The following is a 22,397-nucleotide window of genomic DNA, read 5'->3' as shown; positions in this document are numbered from 1 at the left end:
TCTTTCTTTCTTTCTTTCTTTCTTTCTTTCTTTCTTTCTTCTTTTTCTTTCTTTTTTCGTACAGTCAACGTACTGCTGTGTTACCCAGTCTGGTCTTGAATGACTGGCCTCAAGTGATCCTCCCATCTTTGCCTCCCAAAGCTCTGTTATCGGCATGAGCCTCCATGTCTGGCCTGTTGAGAGTTTTTAATCACAAAGAGATACTGAATTTTCAAATCCTTTTTCTTTGTCTATTGAAGTAATCATATGGTTTTTCTTCTTTATTCTGTTGATGTGATGTATAGGGTTTATTGATTTATGTATGTTAAACCATCCTTGCATCCCTGGGATAAATCCCACTTGATGAAGGTGTATTTTTTTTTTATGTGCTGTTGATTTTGGTTTTCTGGCACTTTATTGAGAGTTTTTGCATTTATGTTCATTAAAGATATTGATCTGTAGTTTTCTGTTTTTGTGTGTTCCTGTCTGGTTTTGGTCTCTGGGTAATGCTGGCTTATAGAATGCATTAAGAAAAAAATTTTCCTCCTTTTTAATTTTTTAGAATAGTTTGAGAGAAATGGTGTTTTTCTCTGAAAGTGTGGCAGAATTTGGCACTGAAAACATCTGGTCCTGTATTTTTCTTTGTTGCAAGACTTTGTGTTACTCCTTTCATCTCATTAGTTGTTATTGGTCTGTTCAGGTTTTCTGTTTCTTCCTGAATTAATTTTGATAGATTATATATATCCAGGAATTTATCCATTTCGTCCAGGTCTTCCATTGTTGCTGTATAGCTATTCATAATAATCTCTGATGATCTTTTGTATCTTTCTGTGGTATCAGTTGTAATGTCTTCCTTTTCATTTCTGATTCTGTTAACTTGGATCTTTTTTCTTTCTTGGTTTATTGATTTTGTTTCTATGTTTTAAAAATAACCTTTCTTCACTTGTCATTTGTATTTTTAAAGTCTCTTTTTCATTTCGTTCTGCTCTGGTCTTTATGATTTCTTTCCTTCAGCTAATTTGGGGTTATGTGTGTTCTTTTTCTAGTTCCTCGAGGTGCATCATTCAATTGTTTATTTGACATATTTCTTCTTTTCTCATATAAGCACTTATTGCTATGAATTTCCATCTTAACACTGCTTTTATTGTACCTTGTAGGTTTTGATATGTTGTGTTTAAATTTGCATTTAAGAATTTTTTTTTTCTCTTTAGTTTCTTTCTTGACCCAATGGTCATTCAGGAGGATGTTGTTTAATTTCCATGTATACTTTTACACTTTCCAAAATTCCTTTTGTTATTGATTTCTAGTTTTACTCCTTTGTTATGATTTTTATTTTTAAAAATTTGTTGAGACCTATTTTGTCTAACATATGGTCTATCCTGGGGAATGTTCCATGTGCTGATGAGAAGAGTATGTATATTTAGTATAAGTTTTATATAACACAAGAGCCTTCCAAAATGAAGACCCAATAACACAGGACAAACTGTATTTTTTATGGACAGTTATGCAGAAGTATTATTGGACACAGGAAGTATGATCTGATGGCAGTAAATTGGGAGAAACTTAGCAAGGCCTGTTTGCTCAGGTCCATTATAGCCTCTCTGTGAAAAAAATGTCTATTAATTGAAAATTTTATAAATGAATGATAGGTCCTTATATTTACATATATCATTAGCCTTTTATACAACAAAGTGCAATGTTATTAAACTAATTTTCCAATTAGATTTTAATTTTATTTTAGTTAATTTTAACAGTGAACTAAGCTGTGACATCCAAATTTAGTGTTTCCTTGAAATAATTTTCTTATTTCACCTCTTTTTAATTTATTGGCTGGTGTTTTAAGTTTTGTATCCTTATTTTACATACTATAATTTCTATTTTTACACTTTCTCTCTAATACCTGGATTGAAAATGAGTCAGCCTCTTCCCTTTGGTGAGGGATGCTCATTAGTGCCTGGTTAATTCAGAGTCCCTGAGCTTATGGCACTCTTCTACAACAATGCTGCCAAGCCCACTTTAGTGTCTCAGCAGGAGCTTGTCATTAACAACATTCTTGTAGAAAGTAGAAAGTAAAAATTAAGCAGGCTGGGAAAGCCAAGTGCTAGTGTACCATGTATGTGTAAACCTTTGGTACCAATAAATACAGTCTCCTGGTGGGTTGGTGGTTGAGTTTCTTGCCTGAAACCACCCTTCTTTTGAAGCACGAACAAGTTGAGATTCTCAAAAGGAGTTTAAAATAATGTATGCAGCCCTTCAGTGTTATTGAGAAGACATTTGTTTATCTAATCTATGAAACATTTGACAAAGAAGGCAAATGAAATTGAAAGTAGCATCTTTATTACTATGATTTTTACTGTTAAAATCTGGGTCAGAGAATATTGCTTTAAATATGTGGCTTGCCAATACTGCTTTCCAGAATTAAGCTTATCCCTCCATACCTCCAACCCCACAACACCTTACTTATTACTCCCTAAATCACCAAAAGAGCTGAAAACTACAGGACTTCCTTGCAGTGGCAGAGCTTGCCCTATTAGACCTTAACAGATAGGAGATCAGGCCAGAATGCAAGCCTTTGCAGTTAGGGAAACCCCAAAAGAGAAAAGCCAACTGGGCTAAGACAGCCAACCTAATTCCTTTTCCTAAACTCAACACTCAGATGAGTCACTTCTCTTTTGTTAATACCAAGAAAATGAGAAGTGGGGTGAGACCAAAAGTGTGACTCATATTAATGGGAAGAACATACAAGAGTCCAGAGTGGGTTAGATGTTGCTGTAATGGGAGAATACCTCTTAGGTAAAATTATCGATTGAGGGAGGCAAAGTGGATGACATTGAACAATGGATATTTTAGGCAGATCTAGAACTCACTGACATTCATCTCTTTCACTACAGAAGACTCCATAAAGACACACTGGGAGAATTTTATATTAGAAAAACAAATGTCTGGTCCAGAAGGCAGAGGGAAAGAAAAATGAAAGAGTTAGACCTATATTTTGCGGAAAGGGTAAGGGACTATAGGGAAGAAAAACTAATACCTTTCCTCACTCATTGCAAGGTTCATGGCTAAGGCATCTATAATAAAAGATATTAACAAGAGAAAAGCATACAAATGTATTTAATATCAATTTTACATGACATGGGAGCCTTCAGAAAGGAAGACCTGAAGACACAGGGAAACCTGTCTATTTTATGCTTAAGTGTGACAAAGAATGGACAGTGTGGCAGAAGTATGATTGGACAAAGGGAGTATAATTTCATGGCCGTATACCAGGGGGAATTTAGCAAGGTCTGATTGCTCACATTCTTCTCTGTGTCCCTGTGTCTTCAAGATGAGGACATTTCATTCTGCCAGCTATATGGAGTGCACGTCTTCGAATGAGGGTCTTATATTCTACTTTAGAGGAAACTCAGAATTCCTTTAAGGTCTGTTTCAGGGGAAAAGGGGAGGAGAAGGTCAAAGAGACCTTCCTGCCAATGCTGTTTTCTCAAATGCTAAGGTGCCATATTTTGGGGATAGTGCATCCTAAACTCCATCAGGACTAACTTAAAGAGCAGGTTAAAATAATTAAACTATAGCTGAGTCATCTTGAAAGGAATAGGGGAATATAAGAATGAAAGAGAGCACAAGAAGAATATCCCAATTGTGTAAGAAATTAAAAACTTAAGGAAAAACAATGTTTATGGATGAGCACCTGGCAAAGATGTTGACTTTCACCAGGTTTCCAGGGCACAGACCTTAGAAACATCTGGAATCTGATAAGCATTACTGTCCAGCCAGGCCTTATTAGATGATGAATGAGGCTCAAAGTAAAAATTATCTTGGAATATTGGGAAATCAGAGAAAATCATCAGGCCGATATGTAAGGCATTATGGAGAAACTTAAAAGGCAGCTAGAAGAGTTTAGATTTAATATATATTTTGGGAAGTATTTTGATTAAAACAAGAGGAAAAGAAAACCTAAACTATATTAATAGTATTAGAATCAGAGAAGAAGGGACACATTAGGGGAAAAAAAATGAACATTCGATTCATTTTGAAAAGGAGAATGGGGGTAGAGATATTTATTTTATTACATCTAACAATTCAGAGAAGGAAAAAATACTGCTAAGGCATTGAGCCTGGAGATGAGCATATGATGGTGATCTAGACAGAACTAGGGAACACGGCAATGAGCATAAAAAAGAAAGGTCAGAGCCAGAGATGGATAATCTGGAAAAAGTTCTGCATAAGAAGAATCTTTCAAGTCAAAGGGTAACAGAATCGCTAAGCCAAGTAGAAAGCAGTGAGGCTGGAAGAAAGCTAAGGCCATGGCTCTGGGAGAGCTCCCATGAGCCAAATGCCCTTTCCTACCACCTGTTTTTGTAAATACAGTTTTAGTCCACCACAGCCTTGATCCTTCATTTACATATTGTTTATAGTTGCTCGTGTGCTCCAAGGGAAGAGTTGAGTAGTTGACACAGAGACCAAATGGCTTGCAAAACCTGAAGTATCTGGTCCTTTATAGAAAAAATGTGCCAACCCCAAATAAAAGAGGAAGAGCTACCAGAAAAGATATGCCAAAAAGGAAGTCTGAACCCAAGAAAGCATAGCTGCAAGGAAGTCAAGAGAAAAGAAGATTTTAAAGGAGTAGGTGAAAAGAAAGGATACAGTGGATGTGGGGGGGATGAGGCTTAGGGGAAAAAATATTTGAACGTTACGACTAGCAAGTAATTATTTGCCATTCCGAAATATCAATTTCTAGATGGGCCAAACCTAACACAAAATACTCAAGAGATGTATTTCTTTCTCACTTCCTTCTTTTCTTCCTTCTTTAGCATTAAAACATTGTTTCAGTATTAAAACAATCTATTTCTTTCTGCCTTACTTCCTTCTTTTTGTTCTTCTTTAGTATTAAAACAGTATTAAAACATTTCTTCCTTCTTTAGTAGTAAACATTCCTTCTTTTCTTCCTTCTTTAATATTAAACATGTAGCACTGATTCAGGTGCGGTTGGAAGATACCTAAAGACAAGAGGCACACCCATAGAAAGTCATGTAGTAAAATAGTACTAGGTTGTAACAAGGCAATATATGTGAAAATGTAGCACTCTATATGAAATTAAAGAATTTTGCATTGAGGCAATACATTACCACATACCATATACATGGTTTGGACTGAGTGCTTTGCATTCAGTGGCTATTGTCAATAAAATGTTAAAGCAGGCTTTGAGAAATTTGGGATTATAATATAATTTGGACAGCACAAACAAATTCTTGCTATCTTTGTGACCTTGGGACAAGTTACTTAATTTCTCTTCATTTTACTTTGTTCATCTGAAAAACTGGTAAAATCACCACCCATTCCATAGAACTATCCCTCATATTCACCCTGGCATCTGCATTTCCATTGCATGATTTACAGGGCTGTATATTATTCATGCTCTGTTGATTGTCTAGCTTCATCTCCCACCTTCCTCATGGCAGACTCACTTCAGCCACATGAGCACTGCTTGTCTTTGGCAACATTTCACCAATTCTTCTGTCTTCCTGGAAAGTACTCCCCACTTTGTCATGCTGATAAATTTCTACACCTTCTTAAAGACTTGGCTGAAACATGATCTGCTTCGTAACTTATCCACGTTCCCTGAAAAATTTAAAGCATCATCCTCTGCATTTCCACAGTGCCTCATACTTAAAGCACTTAGACTTAAGATGATCAAATAATTTATCATCCTAACTGAGACACTTTTAAAAGTGAAAGAGGATGCCATTAGTAATTACACCAGGGCAACAGACCTAAACCAGGACTGCCCCAGACAAACTCAGATCCATGGTCACTCACCTTTTCCTTATGTTGTGGTAACAGGTAATAATTTTTTAATTGTCTGTCATCTCCTCCCCACCCCCAACAAAATATACACATATATGCAGTCCTTAAATCCCTGGAAGGGGATGGCCTCAGCGCCTGGTATGATGACTGACACTTAGTAAGCAGTTGATTAGTCAAATAATGTATTGATTAAATCATGACAATTTTATTGGAGGAGGACATTATAGCACAGAAAAAGAAAAGGAGATGGGAGGGTACCTTTACAAGCAAATAAACTCCCCTGAGTAGAACAGATGTTTGGGGATTGGAACATAATTTGGGAAAAGAATGTGGAACTCTTGATCCTCAATCAGGATAAGGAAATTTTAACAGTGGAGGAAGGAGAAGTTTAAAAAAAGGAATAATATGGCCGGGCGCGGTGGCTCAAGCCTGTAATCCCAGCATTTTGGGAGGCAGAGGCAGGTGGATCACGAGGTCAAGAGATCGAGACCATCCTGGTCAACATGGTGAAACCCCGTCTCTACTAAAAATACGAAAAATTTGCTGGGCATGGTGGCACGTGCCTGTAATCCCAGCTACTCAGGAGGCTGAGGCAGGAGAATTGCCTGAACCCGGGAGACGGAGGTTGCGGTGAGCCGAGATTGCGCCATTGCACTCCANAAAAAAAAAAAAAAAAAAAAAAAAAAAAAAAGGAATAATATGAGGATAATGGATAATTTTATGCAAGATGAATTGGAGTGAGTGGAAACAAGAGGGAACTGCAGAGACTATTTGGATAAAATATTAAATTATGAAAGCCTGGATTAGGAATATTTGCCATTTTACATTTTATGCTTGAGGGAAAAGTCGAGACTTTTAGACTGCAAGTAACAGAAATCCAAATTAGCCTGGTTTAATCAAAAAGGGGAAATTGGCTGGGTGTGATAGCTCAGGCCTGTAATTCCAGCACTTGGGAGGCTGATGTAGAAGGGTCACTTGAGGGCAGGCATTTGAGACCAGACTGAGCAACAGAGCAAGACCCCATCTCTACAAAAAAACAAAAAAGAATTAGCTGGGTGTGGTGATGCACACCTTAGACCCAGCTACTTGGGAAGCTGATGGTGGAGAATCACTTGAGTCCAGGAGTTTGGGGCTGCAATGAACTATAATCATGCCACTGAACTCCAGCCTGAGTGACAAAGTGAGACCCTGTCTCAAAAGAAAATAAAAGGGGGTAGAAGGACTGAATTTATCAGCTCAGCAGGCATAAATATGTAGGCATTGCTAGATCCAGGTTCTCAAACAGTGTTATCTCATTAGAAATCTTCTCTCCTTCTCTTAGTTCTGCTTCTTACTGTATCAGATTCATTCTTAATCAATTTTTCCCCAAAATGGCCTTCAGCAACTTTCAGCATACTTTCTATCAGCATAACAACCACAGTAGAAAGAGAACACTGCTTTGCCAACAATTCTAGCAAAAATCCTAAACAAGTTTCTCATTGGATACCTGCCCATTCCTGAACCAATCACTGTGATGCAAGGGGTTATGGTCTGATTGGCCAGGCCTTGGTTATGTGCCCACTCCAGATGACAGAGTCAGCTTCACCAGAACCAAATAATCTAAGTGTGTGAGGTAGGGGGGGTGGTGGAGGGAGGGTTGAGAGGATGGAGGGGTGAGGGACCCAGATAGAGGCAGGGATATCTTGCTAAAGGAAAACTAACTTGTTTTGAAAAGAAAGAAGATGGGTATTAGGAAGCAAAACCAATAATGTTCCCCACATAAAGTCTATGGTGTTATTTCTTAGTTTGAAGATAACAGTGAGCTCCTTTAGATCATCAAAATCAAATCACAGAAAAATAGTTGTTAAGAGGAACATAAAAGTAATGATATTCCAAATGAGCAAGAATAAAAAAATATATTTGTTTTGAAGTACTTTAGATTGCATTTATGCAAGATATTTAAAATATAAGAGCTAAAATATAATTTGTTATCTTTAACCTTATAAATATGTTGTTTATTATAATAGCAGACATCTCATGCTTATTATGTATAGAAAACAGAAATTATTATTTCACCTTTCCATCCAAACTATAAATGCAACAGTATAGAAATGTCTGATTACTGATCTTTGAGAAAGCCATTATGGAGCCAGAAGAGGGTTGAACGGACAGTTTAAATGGCCCAATTTTTGTTGAATTCTATATATAGTTTTATTGTGGAACCAATTAATAAAACTCTTCAGTCTGATATGACAAGGTCTGTGGATTTAAGAAACATTCATAAATTTGTTTGTAGAATTGATAGCATAATTCTGGAAAAACTACAAATGTGAATTTTCCCATAGTACAATTTTAGTGTTCCTAGTTGTCTAGATTAAAAAAAATTTTTTTTAGAAATAATGTTTATTATTATTAAATTAGAAAAAGAAACAAAAAAGTTTTCATTAAGAGAAAGAAGATTTATGACATACAGGGAAACTAGCACTGACCTTTGAAGTGATGTCACTGTGGTCCTCACAGGTTTTTGTTGTTGTTGTTTTTGTTTATTTTTTCCATAAATATCCATGGATATCTCAGAAACAATATTGGGTTGGATGGACCATTGATCTGAAATAATGTGGTAATTCTCTTATGATGTAAATATTAATAAAAACCGTTTCCACAGCATCATGCTTGTGTAAGTGGTAAGAATTTAATCATAGTCACTGATACCTTACTAAATCATTTTGATTCCTTTCAAGAACGTACCTTTCAAGAACAAGTTTCTGACACAGAAAATAACCTGAACCAAGAAGCCAGCTTGGTAGAAGCCATCTTTAAAGTATTGTACCATTGCAGTTTTTCTCCACAAACATTTGGAAATGTTTTTGTGAGCTACATGGAAGAAGAACAGTTGTGGGACTTTTTGTATAACATCCCAGGTATGAGACATTTACTATTTGTAAAAGAAATGTTCTATAGATACTTATATATGCCTTTAAAGATGTTTAGAAATTGTATTGATGTTGGTTTTGCTGAATCTGTTGTTTGTAAAAGTTTACCTTACATTTTTTCAGTATAAAGCCTTCTGTTGGAAATCATTAATTATTAGTTCCTGTAAAATTACATATACTTTGGGACAAGATGGAAGTGAGATTGAAAGGAAAATATTTTCTTTTTTTAATGATTAGGGAAAGTTCTATCATAAAAATTTATTTTAATATTTATCACAGATTATGTTTTGCTATTAAGCATATAAGATATTAGTAAGATGTGAAAAGTATTTTGTGATTCTTGGGTGCATTTATTCAGCAACTTAATGTACAGCACTATTGGTCAATTTCTTCAAATGTATAAGGCATTTATTATTATGACCATAACGTGTCTCTCTACAAGGCAAGCATGTCCTATGATCCCTTTGGAGCGAATATATTTTTCCCATCTGCATTATTCTTCTTCCTACAGCTAGAAAGGATAATAAAGACAATGCAGGTTGTATATTTGAACAGGAGATTTTAACGGGCTGCCTGTCATCTGACCAGTGTAAAGATTCCCACATTGTCTCATCCTTAATATTCTGCCTTTAAATTTTCATATTTAATATCTTGGGAAAACAAAGGATGAAAACTTGGACAATGATGATGATTATTATTATCCTGCTATTCCAATAGTGATTTTTATCATTTACATTTAGTTTTCAACCTATAAACTCTCTTATATCCTGCTTTGGAACCTGAATTTTCATTAAATATTTCCTAGGCTCCATATAAAAGATCCAACTAGTTCATAATCATGGTTTCATTCCTCCTAGACTTTTTGACTATCCTCCTGATATTACTTGCATATCATTCTAGCTGTTTTAAAGTCATTATGTTTCATCTTCTCTTGGTCATTATCCCTATGAAATAGCAATAGATAACTTCACATTATGATTTTCAAAATTCAAATCTGTCATTTAAAGTTTCTGTAATAATGATCTCCTTTTAAAGTGTTATTTCCTAGTTTCCATGCATTCCCTTATGGCTTCTTGCTTCCCCAAAGGAAAGGCATATTTCTAGGTAAAAAGATGGAATCAGGAGCTTGTGTTTCTGATGTAGTCTTCACTGAATTGAAAGAAAAAAGTTCTTGAAATTCCTACCACCCTCTGCTGTTTTTAGTTGTTTCTGGGAAAGTAAGAGCTGGATTTTCTCATAAGATTATAAAGAATCTATGACCCTCATGCTTCAACCTCTATCCTTCAAGTATTAGGTTCTTGAACCATCTTTGATACTCAGCACAAAACTATACTGAAAATGACCTAGAGGATATTAATGGATTTCAGGTGCTGCTGAGGGAAAATGAAACTGTTTCTTGCTCCTAATTTGACTTCTCTCCAACTGCATATTGAGAAAACCCTCCTCCAAATGGTCAGACAAGTCTCTGGAAACAGACGTTGCATATATTCAGAGTCTGAATTATGTGTGGAAGCTCAAAGGGGCAGAACTTCAAATGGGTGAAACTCCCCTATCCTTTGTACAAGTTGTTGCTCCATAAACATTAAATATTCTCTGGAACCTGATACCTGCAGTGGTCATGAGGGTCTGAACTCTTATCTTTTCTCTCCTATTTACGTCTTTGAAAAGGTCTTTTTCTTTCTTCTGTTAGTAATCAAGACTATTTTGAAAATCCTAATAAGATAATACAAGGTACTAATTCATCACAAAATCAAGCCTTTTACTATGACTTTTAATTTGAAAACATAACATGTTTACAAGAAATACAGCTGGGACGTAGTCATAAACCCATAATATTTACATTTTATTAATAATAGATCTATGCTTCAGTAAAGATAATTAACCTACCAGCTTAACTAAAGTACATCTTTTTAAAACTTCACGGCTGGAGTTTCCTCCTGCTAAATCACTCTATAATTTCAGCATGGCTTACCTATAAAACATCACAGTCTTATCATTTTAGGGTAAAAGGACAATGATGAAATGGTCAGTATCTTCATCTTACTGTTGAATAAACAGAAAGCAGAGATATTAAGAGAGTTTCCTAAGATTGTCCTCCAGTTAAGTTGGACAGACTTAGCACAGGAAACCAGATTGCCTCTCTCCTAAGCCAGCAGTCCCCAACCTCTTTGGCATGAGGGACCAGTTTCATGGAAGACGATTTTTCCACCAGGAGGGGTATAGTTTTGGTATGAAACTGTTCCAGCTCAGATCATCAGGCATTGGGTAGAGTCTCATAAGGAGCAAACAACCTAGTTTCCTCACATGCGCAGTTCACAATAGGGTTCACGGTCCTATGAGAATCTAAAGCCACTAATGATTAACAGAAGCTCAAGCGGTAATACTCACCCACCTGCTGCTCACCTCCTGCTGTGTGGCCCATTTCCTAACTGGTCACAAACTGGTACTGGTCTGCAATCTGGGGGTTGGGGACTCCATCCTAGGCCATGTTATTTCTCATTTTTTTTCTATTAGACTAAATTTTTTTGAGACACTACTTTTATATACATATGAATTCAGTAACGAATTATACAGTCTGATTTTATAATCAGAATTCTATCTAACACGTAGCTCCTTAGGGTGGACATGCGCCAGGGAGGGAAGACAAGAATGAAAATACCCACTTAAGATTACTGCAAAAGCTATAAATACAAAACATAATTAAGTTAGGGACCTAATGTGGGCGTTTCTAAGGCCAATGCACTCTATAAGAAATAAATTTGTGAACAATCATTGGACACATATGTTTTCAAAGTAAATCAAGCATTTTACAGTTAGACAAATGAAAATATCCAAGCATAGGTTACTTCAGCTGGTCTTTCAGACAATGTCAAAACAGGCTTGTAAATGAGGCAAATACTGTCAAAAATGCCCCATCTAATATGATAGTAATATACTCAACAAATATTGTTCACTTGGAGCCTCGATATGGCATTGAGCTTACTTTTGTTTTCCGAATCAGTTTTCTTAACTCTCTCACAAACTTTGGGAAAAAAGCTTTCAATAATGTAGGAAAATTTCCCAAATAAATGTTGAGATCCAGGGTTTCCACTTTGGTTCTCTACTCCTCCTCAGCCTCATAAAGGCATTTAAGAAGAGTTGTTTAGAGAGCATATACGTGCTAAATTGTCTTCTTGTTGCCAAAATTAGTTGACAGTATTTTACCTTCCTATTAGGCACAGTGATTGGCTCTATCACCTACATAAATACCTGCAGCATAGTGTAGGCAGATTTTAAATGTAACCTTTCACATATTGAAAGGCTGTCTTTGTTCTGTGTTGTAACTAACCATTTATTCTGAGCCTTTTGTCACCATTCAGTTTGTTTGCAATCCACTTTTTCTTTTTTTGAGACAGAGTCTCACTCTGTAGCCCAGGCTGGAGTGCAATGGCGCAATCTTGGCTCACTGCAACCTCTGCCTCCTGGGTTCAAGTGATTTTTCTGCCTCAGCCTCACAAGTAGCCGGGACTACAGGCGCACACCACCACACCCGGTTAATTTTTGTATTTTTAGTAGAGACAGGGTTTCACTATGTTGGCCAGGCTGGTCTCAAACGCCTGACCTCGTGATTCGCCCACCTTAGCCTCCCAAAGTGCTGAAATTACAGGCGTTTGCCTGTAACTTTAAAAAATGTTTTAAAATATTTTATTGAGTGAATATAATAAAATTCACTTATTTCAAGCTAAAAGTTCAGTAAGTTTGCTCAATGTATAAATCTATGTGACAACCACAATAAAGATATGGAATATTTTCTGTCATCTTCAAAGGTTCTTTCATTCCCCCTTTGCAGTTGATCCACCTTTCAACTCTCAGCCCCAGGAAGACACTGACCTGCTTTTTGTCATGATAGTTTACTTCTGATATTTTACGATCTCGTATAAGTGGAAATCTATGTATTCTTTTGTGTCTAGCTTCTTTTGCTCAGCTTAATGTTTTTAAGAATTTTATGTTTATCGTTAATTTCTTTTCATTGTGGAGCAGTATTTCACTGGGTAGTATTTTTTTTTATCCACTTACCAGTTGGACAGACATTTTGATTATTTCTAGTTTTTGGCTACAATGATTAAAGCTACTATGAATACTAGTGGATAAGTCTTTGTGGTCAGGCGTGGTGGCTCATGCTTGTAATCCCAGCACTTTGGGAGGCCGAGACAGGTGGATCACTTGAGGTAGGGAGTTCGAGACCAGCCTGACCCCATCAACATGGTGAAACCCCATCTCAATAATTAAAAAAAAAAAAAAAATTTTGTGTGGCTACAGTCATCCCTCAGTATATGTGAGGAATTCATTCTAGGGACCATTCCCCTTAATAAAAAAAAATCCATATACTCAACATATACTTAACTCCCGCAGTCAGCCCTACAGAACTTGCATATATGCAGGTTTTGCATCCTGCAAATATGGTATTTTCAATCCACATTTGATTGAAAAAAATCTCCATATAAGTGGACCTGTGCAGTTCAAACCCGTGTTGTTCAAGGGTCAACTATGTATGTTTTCATTTTCACTAAGTACTTAGAAGTGGAAATGCTAGGTGATATTATAAGTACACTTTTAACTTCATAAGAAACTACTGGTGGCTCAAGCCTGTAATCCCAACACTTTGGGAGTCTGAGGCAGGCCAATCATGAGGTCAGGAGATCAAGACCCTCCCAGCAAACATGGTGAAACCCTGTCTCTACTAAAAATACAAAAATTAGCTGGGTGTGGTGGCTAATTCCTGTAATTGCAGCTACTTGGGAGGCTGAGGCATGAGAATCCCTTGAATCCAGGAGGGGGAGGTTGCAGTGAGCCAAAATCACACCACTGCATCCACTCCAACCCCGTGACAGAGTGAGGCACTGTCTCAAAAAAAAAAAAAAAAAAAAGAAGAAGAAAAAGAAACTACAAAACTGTTTCACAAAGTAGTCATATATCTTTATATTTTGCCTAATAATGTATAAAAATTTTGTTTGCTCCAGATTCTTGCCAACACTTGAAATTGTCTTCTTAATTTTGGTCATTCTAAGGGGTAGGTAGTATGAACTCATGAAGCTTTAATTTATGTTTCCTTCATGAGTAATGACATTGAACACCTCTTCATGTTCTTAGTGACCATTGAAAATATTCTTTTATAAAATATCTATTCAAAACTTTTGTCCACTTATTAATTGGTTGTCTTACTGAGTTGTAAGGGGTTCTTTATATATATTGCACATAAATTCTTCATTTTATACATACATTGATAAAATTTCCTCCATGTCTATGGCTTACTTTTTTATTTTCTTAACAAGGTCTTTTAATGGAGTGAAGTTTATAATTCTGATGAGTCCAGTTTATCAGTTTTTTAAATCGTAGTGCTTTTTGTGTCCCAATTGGATTATCTAAATTATACTAATATTCCTCCTCTGAATTCTTTTGGCAGTTTTATAGATTTAGTTATGTTAGTTCTATGATGGATTTTTGGTATAGTGAAAGAAGTGTTGGGGTTCGTATTTTTCCATTTGGCTATATAATTTTTCCAGAACCAGTTTTTTAAAAAGACTATTCTTTATATATTGAATTACTTCAATGCTTTTGTCAGAAATAAATTGACCAGGTGATCAAGCAGATGCATCTATCTCTGCACTCTCTATTATGATACATGGCACTATAGGTTTATATTGTTACCTGCTTTCAATTTGTTCCATCTAATCTTCATTTTCCCTCTATTTTGGCCCTCTTTTGGATTAGTTGAGTATTTATCAGTACTCCATTTTACATTTTCTAATGGCTTTTTTATTGACTTTAGTAATTGCTCTAGGGTTTACAATAGTATCTTTACTTATCACAGTTGACTTTTTAATAACATTATACCACTTTGCATCTAATGTAAGAACCTTACAATGCTGCATTTCCATTTACTTCCTCCCTATCTTTTATTCTATTGTTGTCATACATTTCATTTCCACAAATATTATAAACCCTACAATTGTTTTTATTTTTGCTCCAATATTATATTTTAAAGAAATTTTTTAAAAGACTTTTATATTTATCCATATATTTATAATTTCCACACCCTTCTTTGTGTAGATCTGAGTTTCCAATAGGTATCATTTCCCTTCTACCTGAAGTACTTCCTTTAACATTTCTTGCATTACAAATCTTCTGGCATTAATTTATTTTAACTTGTGATTGCTTGTCAAAAAGTATTTTGTCTTCAGGTTTGAAATATTTTTCAGTAGATATGGAATTCTAGGTTCAGATTTTTAAAATTCTTTTTCATTTTTCCTTTAGTACTTTAAAGATGTTATTTTATTATCTTCTGGCTTGCATCATTTCGGACAATAAATCAGTGGAAATATTTACAGTATCTGTTTTCTTTTATGTAATATGTCTTATAGTAGATAAGGACTTTTCTCTTTGTCACTGCTCTTCAGTTATTTGGTTATGATGTGCCTTGTTTTCATTTTCTTTGTATTTTTTCTTCCTAGGGTTTGTTGAGCTGCTTGGACCTAAGGATGTTTAATTTTTATCAAATTTGAAAAATTTTCAGCCATTCTTTCTTGGAATATTTTGTCTTTTGCTAGCCCCACTTCACTTCCCCTCCCACTTTTTCTGGGACTCAATTACATGTAAATTATGCCTCTTGGCATTGTCCCACAGGTCACTGAGGCTGTATTCTTCTTCTTTGCTTTTTTCTTTATTGTTTTTGCTTTTTAACCTTCTTTCTCTCTGTTCTTTTGTTTGGATACTTTCTATTGTATCTTCAATTTCAGTAATTTTTTTTTTCTGCAGTGTCTAAATTACTATTAAGACTATATGGTGACTTTTTATTCCAGATATTTTTAACTTCTAGCAATTCTATGTAGTTTCTGTTCATATTTTGTGTTTTCTCATTTAAATATTCTTATACATATATGATGTCTGTTTTAAACCCTAGTTGCTCATTCCATCATATCTTTCATTTCTGGGTAAATTTCTACTGACTTACTTTTCTCTTGATTATGAATCACATTATGTCTGGTAATTTTTTATTGGATGCAAGACATTATCAGCATTATGTTGTTGAGTCTCTAGATTTTGTTTTCTTCCATTACTGATTTTGTTGTATTGTGTTACTTGTGTATCACCTTGATCATCTTGAGAGATAGTTGTTTTCAAGCTTTATTAGGACAGATCTAAGTAGTTTTTATTCTAGGCCTGGTTTAGCCCATTTATTAAAACATTACCTTTTTGGGTGTCCTTTGAATGTCAGATATGCAATGAAGTCTTGCCTCTCTGGTCTGAACTCAGACCTTACCAGTCCTGTATGAACTCTGAGAATTGTTCAGCTAACAGTTTCCCAGTAGTTGTTTTTCACTTGGCCTCTTATAGTCAGCCTTTCCACTGCCAGCCTACTATTCTGTGTAAGATAGAAAGGAAAACTTATACAGATTTCTGGAGCTCTTGCCCAATGTAGATTCATCCCTTTGGTATTTTTCTCAGAAAATTCCAGCTGCCATCCTCCTCTGTCTCTTCATCTCAGTGAGACTTTCATGGTTTGCTTGACTTTCGGCTTCTGGAACTGTGACCCTGAAATACATTCAGACTTTACCTGAATTGATTTCTTTTAAAGGGAATTATAGTGTTTCCTGTTGCCTAATATATGAAAATAGTTATTTTGCATATATTTCCCTATTTTCTAGCTTTCATGGCAGGAGAGTGAATCTGGGACCAGTTACTTTATTATCACTAAAATAAAAGTTCTTCTTCAAAGTTACAATCATTTTTTAAAATAACGTGATTATCTCAGGTAACAAGCCTACTAGACACATAATAAAATATTTGGAATTGGCTTTATCAGCTATTGACTGAAAACACTAATTTCCTAAGTAACATTCCTAAAAATGAAGGACTGTCAGTGTACTATTTTTTACTTATTAATTATATCATTTTCTTGGCCACTAATATATTCATACCACAAATCGGTAGTTCATTTGAGAATAACTTATTTGCTATACAGCTACTTTTAGGAACAACTGAATATGTTACATGATATTTACTATGCTAAGTAACCAAATTATATCAGCCTTCATAATTATTTTGTGCAATTGTACTTTAAAAAGGAATGAACAAATTACAAGAAAAATTCACACCAGAGATTGATTTTTTTTTAATAGTTTTAAGGTATTTTCATAGTATTCATTCTTCTGTTCTTCTGTAAGTTAATGCAGTGCTCTATGGTGAAGAATGTTTTACATTAAATTCCTGTTTGTGCCTCTTTTCTTCCTCTGGTTCTTTCCCAGCACAAGGTTCACTCTGGGCCAGGCATGGTGGCTCACGCCTGTAATCCCAGCATTTTTGGAGGCCGAAGTGGGCAGATCACCTGAGGTCAGAAGTTCCAGACCAGCCTGGCCAACATGGTGAAACCGCATCTCTACTAAAAATACATACACACACAAAGACACACAAATTAGCTGGATGTGGTGGTGGGTGCCTGTAATCTCAGCTACTTGGAAGGCTGAGGCAGGAGAATCACTGGAACCCAGGAGGTAGAAGTTGCAGTGAGCTGAGATCACGCAATTGCACTCCAGCCTGGGCAACAAGAGAGAGACTCTGTCTCAAATAAATAAATAAGTAAATAATAAAATAAAGTAATAATAACAAAATAAAATTTTAAAAAAGATTAACTCTGGTTGGACAAAAACTTTATGTTGGAAATTCCACCCAGTCCTGTCTTTTTTCCACTGGAATTTATACTCCAAAATTATCTCTCCCTTTCTTCTTACCATCAAAATCTCTCAGACTAGCTCCCATCTAGTCCCAAAGGAAAACCTTTAAGGTATTTAAACTAGAAGTTGGCCAACCATTGCCTTTGGACCAAATCCAACCCACCATGTTAATAAACCTTTATGGGAAATGGCCATGTTTATTCACTTATGTATTATTTGTGGATAATTCTGTGCTTCCACAGTAAAGATGAGTAGTTGCAAAAAAGTTCATCTGTCTTACGGCTTAAAATATTTATTATGTGGCTATTTATGAAAAAAGTCTTCTGACCTCCTGCTCTAATTAAATCATATTATGATATTAATGACAAATGTTTAATGTGTGTGTGTCCTTTTAGAGGGAATTGCATTTATATAACAAATATATTAAAATATAATTTATATGCCATAAATTTCATCCTTTTAAATGTAAAATTTTCACAGTTCAGAGGTTTTTAGTAGATTCACAGAACTGTGAAACCACCAGCACCATTTAATTTTAGACCATTTTAATCACCCCAAAAAGAAACCCTGTACACTTAACAGTCCTTCCCCAGTTACCGACAACTACTAATTTATTCTCTGTCTCTATGTTTTGCCATTTTTGGACATTCTGTATAAATTGAATCATACAGTATGTGAATTTTGTGTCTGGTTTCTTTCACTTAGTATAATTTTTTCAAGGTTCGGCCAGGCGCGGTGGCTCATGCCTATAATCCCAGCACTTTGGGAGGCCGAGGTGGGTGGATCATGAGATCAAGAGATCGAGACCATCCTGGTCAACATGGTGAAACCCCGTCTTTACGAAACATACAAAAAAATTAGCCAAGCATGGTGGTGCACGCCTGTAGTCCCAGCTACTAGGGAGGCTGAGGCAGAATTGCTTGAACCCAGGTGGCGGACATTGCAGTAAGCCGAGATCATGCCATTGCACTCCAGCCTGGGCAACAAGAGCGAAACTCTGTCTCAAAAAATATATATATATTTTTTCAAGGTTCATCCATGTTTTATCATGTATCAGAACTCCATTCCTTTTATTGTTGAATAATAGTCCATTACATGGAAATATACATAGTGCTTATTGATTCATCAGTTGATGGGCATTGGTGTTGTTTTCACTTTTTGACTGTTATGAATAATGCTGGTATGAACATTAGCATACAAGTTTTTGTGTGAATATTTAAAAAAACTTCTTTTAGGTCTATACCTAGGAGTAGAATTGTTGTAAACTACCAAAGAATTGAAGGCACGTCCCAACACACACATAGTTTGCAACTATTCCTTAGCCTTTACATCTTTTTGCATGGAGCCTCCAGACTAGTCAGAGGTGAGAGATTAAGGATTTCTCAGGACTTTCTTGGATATGTGCACAGTCCTGTATGTGTGTTTCCTTCTAGATCCCCAGGAGTATAGCAGAGATATTCAAAATTCCTCCCCATTATGTACATGTACATCTCATTTCTCAGTTTTTCTTTCTTTCTTTTTTGAAAGCTTCTTGTTTGCCACCAGTATTACTACCTCAGGCAGCCACACAGTTAAACCATTGTTGCTGACTGTTTTGACAAAACATCCTGGGGATAGGACATGTTCAGTCACTGAGTTAGCTTGAATAAGGATAAGCATTGTGAACAGCACTTATTCCAGACAAGGCAAATAGTGACAATTTGGGAGACTGGGACTATGTAGATAGGTCAGAACATACTCTGCGTGGCTGCTAGGCTTTTATAACTACCATGGCTTCAAGGCTGCTTGTTTTCAAGGCCATAGTGGAACTTGCAGAGGAATGGGAGCTGGGAAGAGAGTAGATTAAAATGCCACAAAGCTCACTGTTCTTACCAAGATTCAGCTGATTTTCTTGAATAAATGCTCCTTGGATTGTTTCAAGCCTGTGGTTAATTTCCAGAGTTCTCAAAAAATGTTCACAGTTTTTGCCAGTGTTCTGATAGCTTTAATGGAGGTGCAGATTTTCCCAGGTCTTCACTCTATCATTCTGGAAGTGCTTCTCCACACTTTATTTTTAAAGCATGCACGAGGAGGCAAATGCCTTCATTAAAATTAATGGCTTTCTATTCTGAACTTTTAAGAAATTTGAATCTAAAGCCAGAGATACTGGGGAATTCATATATTACTCCATAGACTATGGACAATTTTAGATATACGTAAGATTTTCTCTAATTCTAAGGCATTGCAGAGCAATTACAGAAGATGGAGGATTGGTCTCTAAGAATAGGGCAGGTTAAAGTGCCCCAGCACTTTAATAGAGGACTATTTAAATACTGCAGTAAAAGTAGAAAATGGAGAGTCAGAAGCTTGGCTGCTAACTTAGATGCTACATTTATTCAGAGTGGCTGGGTATGGCGTGTACGTACAGACTGTGGATTGCTCCAAGCCATCCACAGTCTAGCCCTGTGCGTACCACAGCTTGATCTGACTAACTAGAGAATAAATCCTTGCCTTACAACTTATTGTCTGATCTATCACTTCCTATCTGGTTATCAGTGTCTTTATCTTCAAAAACAGAGAAAATTAGACCAGAGCTTGTCTAGATTAAATTTTTACATTTCTAACATCTAAAGTTATGAAGCATCAAATAAACTGTAATTTTCTAAAGCAGGAAATTATGCTAATGTATTTGCAGATTTTCAATGATGTTTTGTTACTTTTGACTCCCAAGTTACTTACAATTTATCAGGAGACCTTATCTCCAATGACTTCTGGTTGGTAAATACATTAATAGAATAATTATTTAGACCAAACCTTTTTACTTAGAAATAATCAGATGTAATTTCCATTGCTTTTATAAAGCCACACTAAGTTGCTCTTTATTGCATATAACATCTTTCTTAACAGTAGCCTGAAAAACTCCCACTGAATTACCTTTGTTCTGATTCTTCTAAATTATAGAAATTTTAAAATAAAAATAATGAAGTTTCTTTTTGGAAATCGACCACATCTGTTATTACCAAAAATCTAAAAGATTATACTGATAAAAATTAGTAAACAATTAGTATCTTAGTGAACATACAAAAACTGGTTTATATCATTCTTAGGATTGCTGCTCATGGCCTAAAGCACATTCTCAATTTAGGGCCCTCATTCAGTGCCTTTCTAAGGGCTCCTGATTACTATGTTGTAAAAGGAGGTAGAGTCACAGTTCTTTTCAACTTTGTATGTGCTCAACTGTGACATATTTGTTATTTTCTTCTTAATAGTCTTAAATAGAGTCATGGAAGGTGAAAACTGACAAAGACCATAAATATCATCTTGTCCAGCCCTTCTCACACTCTCCCCTCACCATTTTATAAATGAAGACACCAAGGCGCCTCTTAAAGTTTCTATATTTTAATGTTGTTTGAAACATTTGAAAATTAATTAGTTAATGATGCAGGTAGTTTTTAAGTTATATGATTCTAACCTGAATTTTATGTTTCTTTGTTTTCATTTGTTAATTTAAAACAAAAAATGAAAATAAACTATAATAATAAAAATCAATAATAAAAAAATTATCATTTTAAATAATCCTTTCCCTTGCTTCTCTCCTTTATGCTAATAATGAAGAATTAATATTTGGGGCTTTTAGGAGATGGATTTTAGGCTACTATATTTTTCCTATGCTATGTGTCTTGGCAATCTAGGGACCAGTTCTAATATTTTGCTGATAAGGAAACTCTTGGTAAGATTTTAACACTGCATTGATTTACCATTTGTAAAGAAAGAAGAAAGAAAGGAAAGAAGGAAAAAGGAAGGAAAAAATTACCTGAAATTCCATCAGTCATTGATAATCACCATTAACATTATACAGTACATCTTTTAATTATTTTATACATGTGTGTAGATATATATTTTTAATAAAAATAAGGTATCATACTCTTTTCTAACCTACTTTTATTTTTACTACACAATATATGGCTTTAGGCTGCATTGGTGGTATAGTGGTGAGCATAGCTGCCTTCCACAATATATGGCTTTATCGTATAGATAGAAATACTAGAACTACTTATACAAATCACCATTATTGGACATTGATTGATTTTAATTTTTCCTTCTATCCTTTGTATATTTATAATTAATTAGAAAAAGTCCTATGGAAAGGAATATGTGAGTCAATTGATAAGTAAAATGTTGAAGCTTTGACATTATTGCCAAGTTGTCATCTAAGGTCATACAATTTATGTTCTCATCAGAAGAGTCCAAAACTACCAATAAGTATACATACTGTTATCTTATTGCCATTCCTTTTATTACCAAGAAGAAGAAACTTTAAAAAAAAATGTTTTATAGGCTGGTTATCAATGATATGATTTCTTGGTTAAAAGTAGCTCTCATTTCCTGTAGCTTTAAACTAGATTATTATGAAACTGAAGTCTAGCTGAGCAAGGCACAACTGATTTGCTAGGTTCTGCTAACCATAATATGCCATCTGATTTTACAGTCTCAACGTGCGTGGAGTACGAGCTGGAGGTCATACGATGCTTGAGATTGGCACTGACCGATGCCGTCAAGGACATTGTACAGCAGATAGTATCTGTGATGAGCTCTAGAAGAAACTGTGAGACAAACCTAAATAAGCACAGTGTTCCTGATTGTTTGCTTGAGAGCATGCCAAAAGAATGGAATTATAGTCCAAAGGAAACTACAAGGAAAGAATCAAGCAAAAGTAAGTATACTTGTTTCTCTTTAAGAAAATACACCTGAAGAAGCAATTTTCTAGGATATGCAATCAAGTAAAATTCCAAAAGTTATAAGAATCATGAATTATATTAATCTTCCTTCCACTAAGTATATTTGGGACCCTTAATTTTATTTTTATTTTTACTATGAGCCACATGATCAAGGAAACTAGAATGGAAGATTATTCAAATGGTCATCTTCCTTATTTAACTACCAGTTCAGGATTTTCTGTTATATTTTGTGTTCAGGCTAATATTCACAGATGAGTCACATGATTTTG

The 22,397-nt window shown here is 35.3% G+C and overlaps 1 protein-coding gene across 7 annotated transcripts in view; it reads left to right on the top strand.

Moving 5' to 3' along the window:
* KIAA0825 (KIAA0825 ortholog) overlaps positions 1-22,397 on the top strand; it is a 443,396-nt gene that overhangs the window by 172,410 nt on the left and 248,589 nt on the right. For all 7 annotated transcript variants that reach the window (XM_037733314.1, XM_037733312.1, XM_037733313.1 and 4 more), the window contains 2 exons: positions 8,508-8,687; positions 21,879-22,103. In XM_037733314.1, coding sequence (XP_037589242.1) covers positions 8,508-8,687; positions 21,879-22,103 — 405 coding nt within the window. The remainder of the gene's footprint in view (positions 1-8,507; positions 8,688-21,878; positions 22,104-22,397) is intronic.

Source organism: Cebus imitator, unplaced genomic scaffold (genome assembly GCF_001604975.1).
Source record: "Cebus imitator isolate Cc_AM_T3 unplaced genomic scaffold, Cebus_imitator-1.0 Scaffold515, whole genome shotgun sequence".
NCBI lineage: Eukaryota > Metazoa > Chordata > Mammalia > Primates > Cebidae > Cebus > Cebus imitator.
This window is presented reverse-complemented; position numbering and strand designations above follow the sequence as displayed.